This window comes from Leptonychotes weddellii, chromosome 2 (genome assembly GCF_054177405.1).
Source record: "Leptonychotes weddellii isolate Sample4059 chromosome 2, ASM5417740v2, whole genome shotgun sequence".
Taxonomy (NCBI): Eukaryota; Metazoa; Chordata; class Mammalia; order Carnivora; family Phocidae; genus Leptonychotes; species Leptonychotes weddellii.
This window is the reverse complement of record NC_138370.1, coordinates 140,334,088-140,349,213: the sequence shown is the minus strand read 5'-3', so window position 1 is coordinate 140,349,213 and position 15,126 is coordinate 140,334,088. Positions and strand designations below refer to the sequence as shown.

General features: G+C 40.0%; 1 protein-coding gene across 2 annotated transcripts in view; it reads right to left on the bottom strand.

Annotated features, from left to right (window-relative positions):
• The window catches only part of SCFD2 (sec1 family domain containing 2), a 393,663-nt gene extending 379,744 nt beyond the window's left edge, over positions 1 to 13,919 (bottom strand). Inside the window, exon 1 of one of the 2 annotated variants that reach the window (XM_081812374.1) lies at positions 12,930 to 13,919. In XM_081812374.1, the coding sequence (XP_081668500.1) occupies positions 12,930 to 13,764 (835 nt within the window). In that variant the 5' untranslated portion in view covers positions 13,765 to 13,919. The remainder of the gene's footprint in view (positions 1 to 12,929) is intronic. The other variant, XM_006734384.3, reaches the window with a different exon arrangement.
• Between the last annotated feature and the right edge of the window lie 1,207 nt (positions 13,920 to 15,126).

Below are 15,126 nucleotides of genomic sequence, written 5' to 3'. Positions count from 1 at the left end.
ACAACAAATGTTGGAGAGGTTGTGAAGAAAGGGGAACCCTCTTACTGTTGATGGGAATGCAAGTTGGTACAGCCACTTTGGAAAACAGTGTGGAGGTTCCTCAAAAAATTAAAAATAGAGCTACCCTATGACCCAGCAATTGCACTACTGGGTATTTACCCCAAAGACACAGATGTAGTGAAAAGAAGGGCCATATGCACCCCAATGTTCATAGCAGCAATGTCTGCAATAGCCAAACTGTGGAAAGAGCCGAGATGCCCTTCAACAGATGAGTCGATAAAGAAGATGTGGTCCATATCTACAATGGAATATTACTCAGCCATCAGAAAGGATGAATACCCAACTTTTACATCAACATGGTTGGGACTGGAGGAGATTATGCTAAGTGAAATAAGTCAAGCAGAGAAAGTCAATTATCATATGGTTTCACTTATTCATGGAACATAAAGAATAGCATGGAGGACATTAGGAGAAGGAAGGGAAAAATGAACGGGAGGGAAATTGGAGGGAGAGATGAACCATGAGAGACTATGGACTCTGAGAAACAAACAGGGTTTTAGAGGGGAGGGCGGAGGGGGGATTGGTTAGCCCGGTGATGGGTATTAAGGAGGGCACGTACTACATGGAGCACTGGGTGTTATATGAAAACAATGGATTGTGGATCACCACATCAAAAACTAATGATGTATTGTATGGTGACTAACATAACATAATAAAATTTAAAAAGAAAAACTTCACATAAAAAAAATAAAATAAAATTGATAAACTCCTAGCCAGACTTATCATAAAGAAAAGAGAAAGGACCCAAATAAATAAAATCATCAATGAAAGAGGAGAGATCACAACCAATACCACAGAAACACAAACAATTATAGGAGAATATTATGAAAAATTATATGCCAACAAATAATCTCAGCAACCTGGAAGAAATAGATAAATTCCTAGAAACATACAAACTGCCAAAACTGAAACAGGAAAAAATAAAAAATTCGAACAGACCCATACACAGCAAAGAATTGAATCAATCAAAAATCTCCCGAAAAACAAAAGTCTAGGGCCAGATGGCTTCCCATGGGTATTCTATCAGACATTTAAAGAAGAGTTAATACCTATTCTTGTCAAACTATTTCAAAAAACAGAAATGGAAGGAAAACTTCCGAACTCATTCTATGAAGCCAGCATTACCTTGATTCCAAAACCAGACAACAACCCCATTAAACAGGACAATTACAGGCCAATATCCCTAATGAACATGGATATAAAAATTCTCAACAACATAGTAGCAAATCAAGTTCAACAGTACATTAAAAGAATTATTCACCATGATCAAGTGGGATTTATTCCTGGGCTGCAGGGGTGGTTCAATATCCACAAATCAATCAATGTGATACACCACATTAATAAAAGAAAGGATAAGAACCATATGATCCTCTCAACAGATGCAGGGAAAGCATTTGACAAAATACAGCATCCATTCTTGATAAAAACCCTCAACAAAATAGGGATAGAGGGAACATACCTCATCATCATAAATGCCATACCTACAGCTAATATCATCCTCAATGGGGAAAAACTGAGAGCTTTTTCTCTTCAGTCAGGAACAAGACAGGGATGTCCATTCTCACCATTGTTACTTAACACAGTACTGGAAGTTCTAGCCTCACCAATCAGACAACAAAAAGAAATAAATGGCATCCAAATCGGCAAGGAAGAATCACTATTTGCAGATGACATGACACTGTATGTAGAAAAGCCAAAAGACTTCACCAAAAATTTGCTAAGCCTAATACATGAATTCAGCGAAGTTGCAGGATACAAAATCAATGTACAGAGACCTGCTATGTTTCGATACACCAATAATGAAGCAGCAGAAAGAGAAATCAAGGAGTCAATCCCGTTTACAATTCCACCAAAAACCATAAGATACCTAGGAATAAACCTAACCAACGAGGTAAGGGACACCTGGGTGGATCAGTCGGTTAAGCGTCTGCTTTTGGCTGGGGTCGTGATCCCAGGGTCCTGGGATCAAGCCCTATGTCAGGCTCCCTGCTCAACAGGGAGCCTGCTTCTCCCTCCTTTCTGCTGCTCCCCCTGCTTGTGCTCTCTTGCTCTCTCTTTCTCAAATAAATGAATAAAATCTTTTAAAAAAAGAAGTAAAAGATCTGTACTCCGAAAACTACAGACCATTTATGAAAGAAATTGAAGATGACACAAAGAAATGGAAAAACATTCCATGCTCATGGACTGGAAGAACAAATACTGTTAAAATGGTCTATACTACCCAAAGCAATCTACACATTTAATGCAATACCTATCAAAATACAATCAGCGTTTTTCACAGAGCTAGAACAAACAATCCTAAAATTTGCATGGAACCATAAAAGACCTCGAATAGTCAAAGTAATGTTGAAAAAGAAAAAGCTGGAGACATCAATTCCGGACTTCAACCTGTAGTCATCAAGACAATATGGTACTGCCACAAAAACAGACATATAGATCAATGGAACAGAACAGAAAACCCAGAAATGGACCCAGAACTATATGGTCAACTGATCTTCAGCAAAGCAGGAAAGAATATCCAATGGAAAAAGGACAGTCTCTTCAACAAATGGTGTTGGGAAGACTGGACAGTGACATGCAGAAGAATATAGCTGGACCACTTTCTAACACCAAACACAAAAATAAGTTCAAAATGGGTGAAAGACCTAAATATGAGATAGGAAACCATAAAATCCTAGAGGAAGGGTATCTGGGTGGCTTAGTCAACTAAGCATCTGACTCCCGATTTCCACTCAGGTCATAATCTCAGGGTCCTGAGATTGAGTCCCACATTGGGCGCCATGCTAAGCATGGAGCCTGCTTAAGATTCTCTCTCTCTCTCTCTGCCCCTCCCCATTGCTTGCATGTGCAAGCTCACTCTCTCTCTCAAAAGAAAAAAAATCCTAGAGGAGAACACAGGCAGCAATCTCTTTGACCTCAGCCATAGCAAATTCTTACTAGAACTATTGGGACTTCATCAAAATAAAAAGCTTCTGCACAGTGAAGGAAACAACCAGCAAAACTAAAAGGCAACCTACAGAATGGGAGAAGATATTTGCAAATGACATATCTGATAAAAGGTTAGTATCCAAAATCTATAAAGAACTTATCAAACACAACACCAAAAAAAAATAAATAATCGAGTTAAGAAATGGTCAGAGGATATGAAGAGACATTTTTCCAAAGAAGACTTACAGTTGGCTAACAGACACATGAAAAGATGCTCAACATCACTCATCATCAGGGAAATACAGATCAAATACACATCAAAACCAGATATCATCTCACACCTGTCAGAATGGCTAGACTTAACACAGGAAACAACAGGTGCCAGTGAGGATGTGAAGAGAGGGGAACCCTCCTACACTGTTGGCAGGAATGCAAGCTGGTGCAGCCACCCCAGAAAACAGTATGGAGGTTCCTCAAAAGGTAAAAACAGAACGACTCTATGACCCAGCAATTGTACTACGAGGTATTTACCCAAAGGATACAAAAATACAGATTCGAAGAGGCACATGCACCCCAATGTTTATAGCAGCATTATCAACAATAGCCAAACTATGGAAAGAGCTTAAATGTCCATCAACAGATAAATGGATTAAGAAGATGTGGTGTATATATACAATGGAATATTACATAGCCATCAAAAAGAATGAAATCTTGCCTTTTACAATGATGTGGATCGAGCTACAGTGTATTACGCTAAGCGAAATAAGTGAGTCAGAGAAAGACAAATACCATATGATTTCACTCATATGCAGAATGTAAGAAACAAACAGATGAATTTAGAGGAAGGGAAAAAGAGGAGGTGGGGGAAGCAAACCATAAGAGACTCAACTATGGAGAATAAACTGAAGGTTGATGGAGGGAGGTACGTAGGGGACGGGATAAATGGATGATGGGGATTAAGGGCACTTGTTGCAATGAGCACTGGGAATTATATATAAGTGATAAATCACTAAATTCTATACCTGAAACCAATTTTACCATATATGGTAACTAACTAGAATTTAAATAAAAACTTGAAAAGAGGGGCCCTGGGTGGCTCAGTCAGTTAAGCATCTGCCTTCTGCTCAGGTCATGATCCCAGGGTCCTGGGATCGAGCCCCGTGTCAGGCTCTCTGCTCAGAGGGGAGTCTGCTTCTCCCTCTGTGCTTGCTCTCTCTCTCTCTCTCTCAAATAAATAAATAAAATCTTAAAAAAAAAAAAAAACTTGTAAAGAAAAAAAATTAGGAGCCCTCACAAGAACTTACTCACACTGCAGCATGGCTAAAAAGATAGAAATGCAACAATAGCATTTTCTACATTTCACAGACAATATTTTTGGGTTGTGTATATTGTCTCTGTGTTGAGATAGAGCTACTGGACTCCCGGAATTAGTATATTCAAAAAGTCACTTCCTTTCTGATTCCCCATTATTCATTCTCAAGTATCTGTGATTGTCTTTCATTAGTTTGAGATGTTTCAGTATTTGATTATATTTCTGTCTTGTAGAACAGGATATTTATTATTCCTAATGTTCCCTTCTATGTAGAGGGACAACAATTAGTACAACACTCTTGAAATTGCTTTACCTCCTTCAATCACTCTTACCCTGGACTATCAGGTTCTGCTCTACTTACTCTTCCTAATATAGGTTCTGCCCTAGGGAAGGGGGGGAAAGACTTGCTCTGGTTCAATCTTCCTGCTGTGTGGGTAAACCTTTCTACTCTGGGATTTGGTATTAGGAAGCTCACTTGTCCATAGATATAAGCCACATAAGAGGCGCCTGGGTGGCTCAGTCGTTAAGCGTCTGCCTTCGGCTCAGGTCATGATCCCAGGGTCCTAGGATCGAGCCCAGCATCGAGCTCCCTGCTCCGCGGGAAGCTTGCTTCTCCCTCTCCCACTCCCCCTGCTTGTGTTCCCTCTCTCACTGTGTCTCTCTCTGTCAAATAAATAAAATCTTTAAAAAAAAAAAAAAAGATATAAGCCACATTCCTTAATTGTTCACTGTATCTATAATATAACAAGTATTTTGGCCTCCACCTGACAACTTTTTATCTCATATTCAATTGATTCAGACTTTGGATGGGGAAAGGAGTGTTAGTTATTAGATCTCTAATACTATTCTTACTAGTACTACTAACACTACTATTTCTAAAACCACCTATGGCTGCCTCACATCAGTCAAATCTAGTACAAAGGGTGTATATTAGATACTGCATGCTAGTAAAAAGCCTACTTAAGAATGCCATTTACCAGGTAGGACTTTGCAGGGGAAGCTATTGGGGGTAGGATAATAATAAGGCACTACATATACAAGTTTACTCAATAAATACCTTTCCCCACACAGAAATGTTAGATAAGAGAATCACATAACATTCATTATATTGCTCCTAACTTGAAACTACTCCTACCTTTCCCATCACAGGGCACAGATTCTGAAATTGCCCAAGCTAGAACACTTCGCATGTCTTCTCTTAATCCTCTACCATTATATCAGTCACCACTCTGTTAATTCTCTCACCTAAATACTCAACTACTCCTTTCTTCACTCTTTCTATTATTGACTCAATTTAAACTCACATCATTTCTCACCTAGATATTACAGTAGCCTTCCGATCAATCTCCACAAGCCTTGATTGTGGATGTTGTTTTACAACTGTATGTTTTTTGACAAAATTATGCACTAAAAATGATGAATATTACTATATGTAAATTATGCTTTAATAAACTGGACTACAGGGAACAAAAGCAAGCAGAACAACAACAAAAAAAAAACCCATCCCACCAGAGTCTGACTCACTTCTCAGGTTACACTTTGGAATCAATACATCTATTCACCACAGTGTCCACAAGAGAACTCATTCAACAGGAAATGTGTACATGCACTTTGCCTGACTAAAACTTTGTTAAGACTCCTCACTGAGCATGAAATTTAAGGCTTTTGTAATATGGCCCCAACCTCCTTCCTCATCATCCCCATCAGGCTTCCTCATCTCTTACCATTCCTTCATGCATTCCAACCCTCATGCACCTTAAGCCCTAATAAAAAATGATCTAAAAAAGAATTCTCAGAACAACCTGTGCTCCTTCTTACATCTTTGCACATGTGGGGAGCTTTTAAAAGAATTCTGATTCTAGCCTCTGCCCAGACCCATTTTTAAGAATCAGACTTTCTGGGGTGGTTCGAATATGAAACGAGGTTGAGAACCACTGGTCTAGAAATGGCCACCCCTTAAAGGAGAATTTTGTACCTAAACCCTATGAAGGCACATATCATTCATACTATAATTTGCTGAGCTTTGTGCTTCTTCATTTGACTCTGAGTTCCTCATGGACAAGAGCCTTGACTGTGTTTTACATCAACACTTCTCAAACTTTACTGTATATGCAAGTCACCTAAAGATTCATTAAAATACAGATTCTGATCCATAAGTCTGTGGTGAGGCCTGAGATTCTGCATTTTTAATTAGCTTCAGCTGAGCTAAGGCTTCCAGTCCCCAGGATACACTGAGTAGTGAGGCATTATGTCACTATCACCTAGCACAGAACCTGCATATAAAAGTTGCTCAAAAAACATTTATGAAATGAATAGGTATCATCCACACCATTCTTCACACTTTCCTAAATAACCAAAATTGTAGTAATCTTGCAGGATCAGATAGGAGGAATCTCGCTTATTCTGCCTTTTTTTTTTTCTCTAGGTATGACAGAATATAATTCCTGACAAATGGTTAATTCTAACCAACTCTCATTTCCTTTAGTGGCAGGTAAGAGATCAGGTAAGAGAATTCTTCTGGGTTATATGTATGGAAAATCATTCTCGTATTTATACTCTTAGTCTTATACTTAGGGAGAAAACATATTTGAAGTAATAAAACTTAAGTAATTTTATTATTTTTTATTATGTTATGTTAGTCACCATACAGTACTTTGTTATTGATGTACTGTTCCATGATTCATTGTTTGCGTATAACACCAGTGCTCATTGCCTCCTTAATATCCATCACTGGGCTCACCCAGCTCCCTACCCCCCTCCCCTTGGAAACCCTCAGTTTGTTTCCCAGAGTCCATAGTTTCTCATACTTCGGCTCCCTCTCTGATTCCTCCCCTTCATTTTTCCCTTCCTTCTCCTAATGTCCTCAATGCTATTCCTTATGTTCCACATATAAGTTAAACCATATGATAATTTTAATTTTAAATGCATACCATTAATTAACAAAAGTAAGAAACATTTCTCAGTGCATTTTACATACCAGGCACTGTTTCAGGAGCTAGATGTGTTAACTTATGTTACACTCTCAACAGCCCTGTGAATAGGTATCTTGATTTTACAGATCAGGAAACGGATACCTTCAAGGTAGGCACTTGCCCAACGAATTATGACTAGAAAGAGGCAGAGCTAAGCCTACCGTAACTAATCACTCATCCCTATTACACAACCTAGATAGTAGTAGCAGCCACCATACATTGAGGATCGACCTCAATCCCCTCACTCCTTCCATGTATGATCCCGTATAACATAAGTCTGATCATGTCACATCACAGCTCAAAACTCCCCAAGTTTCCTATCATACTTTGGCTTTTATGTAAGTCCTTACTTTGTCCTACAGTGCACTGCCTCTGCCTATCTCTCCAACTTCATCTCCTCCTGCGGCAAGCTGAAGGGACCCACGCTGGCCTCCTACTGCTCCTCAAACATGTCAAACATATTTCCACCTCAGATCCTTTGCACCTGCTGCTGGGTCTTTATGTTCTACACCAAGACAGCTATACGGCCTGCTTCCTCTCTTCTTTCCATCTCTGCTCAGATGTCACATCCACAGAAAGGCCTTCCCAAACTATGCTATCTAAAATGGAAACCCTATCACTTTTTAATCTTACCCACTATATTAGTTATACATTGAATGAATGAATGAATGAATGATTTCATATCCTTCCAACAGCACTTTAAGGTCACTATTTTACCCTGTTCACAAATAAGAAAACCCTCAAAAGGTTCAATGAAGATCAAACAACAACTAAGTTACTAAGCCAGGACGTGAAATTATTATATGGGCCTGGATCTAACACCAGCCATCTAATCAGAGCCTTAAAGGGCTTCTAAATCATGTCTCCACTTATGTTTATTTTAAATAGTATCCACTGAACTCTAAAATGAAGATATTGCTTGATTATTTTGTATTTTGTGGAAAATCAGATTTGGGGAAGAAAAAGTCACTTTTCTGAACACTACGGCAGCACCAGGGCCCAACAACTGTGTTTAGTCTCTGAAGCTGCTAGCTTCTGGACACCCTAGCAGCAGAATCTGTACTATTTAGGACAAGGCTTCTCAAACTTTTCTCTGTAGTAACATATATAAGATGGATTATGAGCATAAGCTCTGGAGTAAACTGCCAAGGTTCAAATCCTGACTGCCACTTACTAGCTGCGTGATCTTGGGCAAGCTACTTAACTCCTCAATTTCTCTGCTTCCTCATCTGTAAAATGGGGATAATTATAATACCTCAAAAAACTATTGTGAAAATTAAAAGAGCTTAGATATATAGAGTGCTGAGAAAGGTAATATGCTCTCAAATGTTAACTATTAATAGTCTCAAATTTCAATACTTTAACAAATAATATACACACCTTAAAGCAAATATAAATGCATCACTGTATCATAATCCCAGGAATAGGAGCCACCCTTTGTATTGGCAGTTAATCTTTAATTGAATTGATTTAACTTAAAAGTTTACATGAAACTAAAATTCAGAAGAATTAAACCAGGAGAAGAAATTTAATTCCCAGAGTTACTGCCACCTCCTATCTTTTTATTTTGGACTTGAAGCACTCTAGTCAATCCTAAGAGCCAAAAAAGAATGGAAAGGAAACCAGACTCAAATCTTTTAGAGATTCATAAATCACATCTACCTAATTTAATTTAATTTAATTCCCCTGAAACAAATCAGAAGCCAGAACAGTCCATAGAATATTGTGCTTAAATCCCCTACGCAAACATGCCTGACGTACTCTGTCTGCAGAGACACAAGCTTCTGGGTGGTCTACACAGGGTAAAAGTAAGCCAAATCATAGCAAACAGACATCAGCGACCATTTACTTCTCAAATAATTACAACAAACTTTCTATGTTTTTAAGTGCTGAGAGCTTATCAACTGCTTCAGGAGAGCAAGGAAATTGTCTATCTTGTTCATCACTGTTTCCCTAGACCTGGAACAATCCTGGCACACAGTAGGCCTTCAATAAATGTTTGCTGAAAAAAATAAACCAAATATTAGACAAATTAATATTACTTTCAGCAAAGATGATGACAAGAAGATGAGAAAGAAACTTGTCTGTACTGTAAGGAGGATGTTAAGAATGTTGGATATTTATGAATTGTTGGAGGTTATTCTTGATAGTGCTAATTTTACATCTAAGAAGATGTATAAGCATATAAATCTTTTAATGGTAAATTATCAAGGATGTTAGCCAAAATATTTAACAACTAATAATAAAAAGTTAATATGTGTTTATGGATATTCACACCTAAATCAAAACCTAAAAATATATTTCTTTTTGATCTCTATATTAAAACTGCTGTCAAGTAATTTAAATTGAAATTCAGACCATTCAAGTCATTCCAATAATTCCCAAATCAGCTTTTAATTTTTAGAAATTGTTGGTGTAATCTTTGGTTTGCTGCAACTATCACTGGCTAAACAATGCACTAATCTAAGTCACAGTTTGATGTAAGATCCACACCAAACTCTTGTAACAGCTTCTCTATTAAATTCATTGTTATGACTCCCCAGCTCCTTATGCTTGTTACATTCAAGACAGATCAGAAAAAAATTTGAGCATGGTGATCAGGTATGTTCCTGGACATCAGAGTCTGGACCAAGGACAGAGAGCACCCATGACGACTGTAAGGCCACCAAACCACCTATGCCACCCCATGCAGTTCGGGGCCACCTTGGAGCACTTGTGGAGTGCTGCATCTCCACAACCATCACAACCACCTTGCTGCCTCAGTACCCTCAGCAGCTCTGGAGGACCAGCTGTGTCCACACCAGCACTCTCCTAGGCCCTATTGCTCTTCTCCACCAGGCAACAGCATTGGGTGACTTGTAGTCCCAATAAGTAGAGGATTTCTCTTTACTCAATAATACAGAAAAATTTTAATGTTTAAAAATTTTTACACCACAGCCATGTACCAACTGAAAATCAGCCCTGAATATTACCAACATGGGATGATAACACTATGTTGAAACATCTTTGACACAAATGAATCATTAATCTGTTCATCTCGAAGATAGTTTGAGTGGTTATTCAAAAGGTATCCATTAAAAAGAACTTTAATTTATAAGTTACTAGGACCATAGGAACAAACTAATGCCAATTAGGGGAACAGAGTAGCTAAAGAAAGTGGTCAGGGAAGGCTTGTTTGAGAAGCAGAAATCTGAGCAGAGATTCAAAGGAAGTGAACAAGAAAGCCATGTAGATACCTGAAGGAAGAACATTCCAAGCTGAGCTGCAGAAGAACTCCAAAGGCCCTGAAGCTGGAACATACTTGGCATGTTGAGGGATGGCCAGGTGGGCAGCGTGGTTGGAAAGTAACTTGTGAGGGGAGATCAGTGGGAGACAAGGTAGGAAAGCTACATGCAGGCAGGTCACGTATGGCCTTGAAAACAATGGTAAGGAAACTGGACTTGACAGTAGGTGTGATAGAAGGCTGTGGGAGGGCTGTGAGCGGGCTGTAAGCAAACAAATGACATGTCAGATTTACATTCTGATGGAGTTACACAAGAAACTATGTATCTGTATATCTTTTGTGCATCTTTTATTTTCTTCTTATTATTTTTAACTCTTTGAATCCTCTACTCCGCTGTGTCAGATGCTGCTTTGAGACTGAGTAAGATGAATCCTGATAACTGAACACTGGATTTGGCAATATGGCGGCCACGCGTGATCTTGACAGAGGAAATTGCTGGGAAGTACTGCGGAGGGGAAATCGTAACTGAAGTGGAATCGAGGGAAAATTGGAGCAGATGATTGCAGAGATAGCAAGTATGGACAACTCTTTCAAGTTTGCTGTAAAATGGAGCAAAAAATAAAACAAGTTGGAGGAGCATGAGGTGTTAAGGAAGGAGATGTTACATTCCATTTGTATGTTGACCAGGAAAATCCAGGAAAAAAGATTTTCTGAAATGATGATCTAGGAACAGGGTAGGGTATGTGACAGAGGTCAGTCTATGAGGGAAGTGAAAAGGGAGAGGACCTAGTCTGCAAAGGTGAAGAAGTTGGCATTAGATAGTAGCAGGGACAGTACATCTCTTTTTAATACAAAGGAAGGGGGGCACCTGGGTGGCTCAGTCGTTAAGCGTCTGCCTTCGGCTCGGGTCATGATCCCAGGGTCCTGGGATCGAGTCCCACATCGGGCTCCCTGCTCAGCAGGAGGCCTGCTTCTCCCTCTCCCACTCCCCCTCCTTGTGTTCCTGTTCTCGCTCTCTCTCTCTCTCTCTGTCAAATAAATAAAATCTTAAAAAAAAAATACAAAGGAAGGGAAGAAAAAATGTTGTACAAATGTACAAAGGCTGGTAATTTGGTGATGGGAAGATATGAAAGTTTTCTGATGGCTTTTATTTTCAAGAATCATATACAAGGAAGGCATGTCAAGACTTAAAAGAGCTGTTACCATGATGCTGGAGGGCCAGCACATTAAAGTCTGCCTAACTGAAGTCATGGGGGAGGGGGGTGAAACAACACTATGTGACTCTGATTAATTATTAAACAATTCATATTTGGGGCATAAGAAAGTAGAAGTATAAACAGTATATACCACACACTCAAAAATTCAGCAAGCATAAACTCCTCAGGTGATTTTAATTCTCTAGTTCTGGGATGCTACAATTTTTACTTATACTTAAATCACAATGACAGACTAGACACCTGTTTTTCCGGTCACATGATTAAGCTTACATCTCAGTATTACCACTTAGCTTACTATTTTATGATCTGAAAATTAATCTTATAAGGTCAAAAACTCAAATACAGCTATTGTGGGTTTTTTTATAACTTCATTCTACTTTTTTTCCAACCTACTAAGGAGAATGTTTACCTATGTCAGTTTCCTGATCCTTCTCCCTGAATTTGGGTGTGGCCAGACTATACTACTAGCAGCACTATATCTACCTAATTAGAGAACAATAAAGTTGACCTTTGACAATATGCACATGTCACTATCAGAAAGTGTTTTTTCTTCATCTATGTTAAGGATTATGTTTGTTCTCTATGCATATAAATAATTGATACATTATTAAAATTTGAGACGATCTACCCAATCTTCAGTAGAATGACAGCTAAGAGTAAATCAATGAACATTTGAAAGTATTTTCTACAATTGTATTTAATCTCAATTTCTGGTAATACTTCAAGTTTATTAACACTCATTTAAAGAAACCTAAAACTAAACTGTCTGTGATAATTTCATGTATTGTTGTACAGTTTTCCTTCCACTGGTTCATCTGTCAACACCTCTCCAACAAATTAGAGCCCTCTTATGCAGGATTATTGTAAATACTGACATCTGCACATTTCTAAAAAGTACCCAGGTGTACAGTTCTCAATGTCAGCATAATTTCTCCAATATCTTTGGCTAGATGTAGTTGTTTAACAAAACAGTGCGTGTTAAAGATGTATTTACCCATTACAGCATCTAACGAATTAATGAATTGTAATTGGTAATTTGCTTGTCTGCATTCTACTCTAGATGACAAACTCTATGAGATCAGGGACTGTGTCCATCTAGCTCATCTTTGTATCCTCAACTTGACTTACAGTAAGAGTCAATAAAATATATGCTGAATCAGTGAAAGTCCCAGAACCTTGGAGGTTAGGTTAGGAAGACCCATAGCAATTCCACTTACCCGTGAGATCCAAAGTTCTGTCTACAAAGACCACTGATGCCCTGCCTGTGGCAGTCTTCCTCCTGTTCTTGGCAGGGCCATAATTAGCCAGATCTGCAGCGATGATCCGACTGAGGGAACCTACAGCAAAACACTCCTCCCGCACCCCTAAATGCTCACACAGAGAACTGAGGCCTGACACCAGGCACCTGATGTGCAGAAGCAGCTCAGGGGGCAGGGCAGTGGCATCCACCTCACTCAGGCTTCCTAGCCTCCTCTTGTCTGGTCGGGCACTGTTAAGGAGATGCACATCCTGGGGTAGCAGTGGAAAAAGGGAAGCAAAGGCTGGAGTCAAGGCAAGGTGGGGAGCAACAGGTGCGAGCAAAAACGGGACGTGCAGCACCTCGGCCGTGTAGTTCATATTGCCCATCCACTCACACAGTTTCTCCTCCAGTTGCTCGAACACCGGCTGCCCTTCCAGCTCCGCCGCTGCAGCCGCCGGCACGTGATTAGCGGTGAGGTGGACAGCGTGGTTCACGGCTGTGACCACCACACAATACTGGAAGTGACTGCGGCAGATGATATCCCGCAGGGTCTCCACGGTCCGGCCTTTCAGCAGGCAGCTCAGCACAAACACCGCCTTAGGCTGCTCGGCTCCACCACCGACAGCTGCGGGCTCGAACTCCCGCAGGTGACACGCAGGATCTCCCACCGCCTCCAGGAGTCGCGTGGATCCGCAGCCCCAGTGCAAGCTCTCCGCGCAGGCGGCGTCCAGATAGACCAGAGCCCATTTCACTTTGGCCAGCACCTGCTCCCAACCTTGCTGGGTAAAGGAGAGCACTCCCGGGGCGCTCATGATTGGGGTTCGCAGAGCCGGGACACTAGAGTACAGGAACTTCTTTTAGAACTCACAGCTTCCGGGAATTGGGCTCCTTGACGCTTTGACAGTCAACACAGTACACGTGGTGCTGCCGCCGACTTGTCCAGTGTCGGCGCACATTGATGACGTAGACGGAGCGTGATTGGCTAGCGAGGAGAACGCGCGGAAGAACGGTGGGGCTGGGAAGAAGTGGGCAGGGCTCCGTCGCTCCCGGCTGAGTGGAAAGGTCTGTGAATAGCTCAACTGTTTTCTTTTCCTCTCCTTCTCTGTGCTCGGATTACCTTTCCCTGCATCTCCAGAAATCTCGGGAATAGTAAAAGCTATTCCGAAATTTATTATTTTCTTTGGATCTGAACACATCTCTAAAAGTCGTTCTGCCCATCTAAACTAAGAAACGCCAGAGAAGATAAAAACAACCAAGTGATATGTAATGTTTTGTAGTTTATAAATGGCTGTCTCATACGTTATAGCGCTCAAGCCTCATGAAAAACCTACTGGTCTCGTTTTCACTTTCTCCATCTTCCCTCATCTCATTGGCACTAAATCTTCGTCTACTTCAAAAATCCTAGAATCCAGCCCCTTCGGCCCTTCCATCCTTGCCATCACTGGCTTAATCCAACATCATCACTCAACTGGGCAATAGCAATGATCCCCTATCATTTCCCAGTCTTAATCTCTTCTCCCACCAATTTAGTTTTTCTTCCTAATGAACTGAGCTGGCCCTACCATTTTCCAGCTTAAAAGCCTCTCCTAGCCCAATTGCTTGCAGGCTACAGCCTGACTGCTTATAATGGCACCAAAATCCTTCATGATTTCTCAATTTCTCTCCACCTAATCCCTGCCTGGAACATTATATACCTGCACAATTAAGTCAACAGATTGAGCACAGAATGTTTCACAGGTTTAGTTCAATTCAACCACTATTTATTGAACACTAAGTATAGTCACTGACATAGGCTCCAAAGGCACAATGGTTAATAAATTCCCTGATCCATGAAGAATTTTCACCTCAGCTAAGTACTTGCCATATCATGAGGTAAGTTTTAGCATACCTGTTTTCCTACAAAATTGTGCACTAGAGGCCTCGTTTCTCCAACACTAGAAAATATGCAAGTTTTCAATGAATGTTTGTTGACTAAATGATCAATAAATCTTCCATTTATATCCATATAATAAGTGATATATTCAACCAACTTTTAATATACATGTACAATATTGCAGACACTGTGTTTGGCATTGAGAATATAAATAGAAATAAGGCACAGTCTTGCCATCAAAAGGATCTGAAATAAAAGACCCACATATGTAAAGAAAGCAAATGCAATATAAAGTTACAGA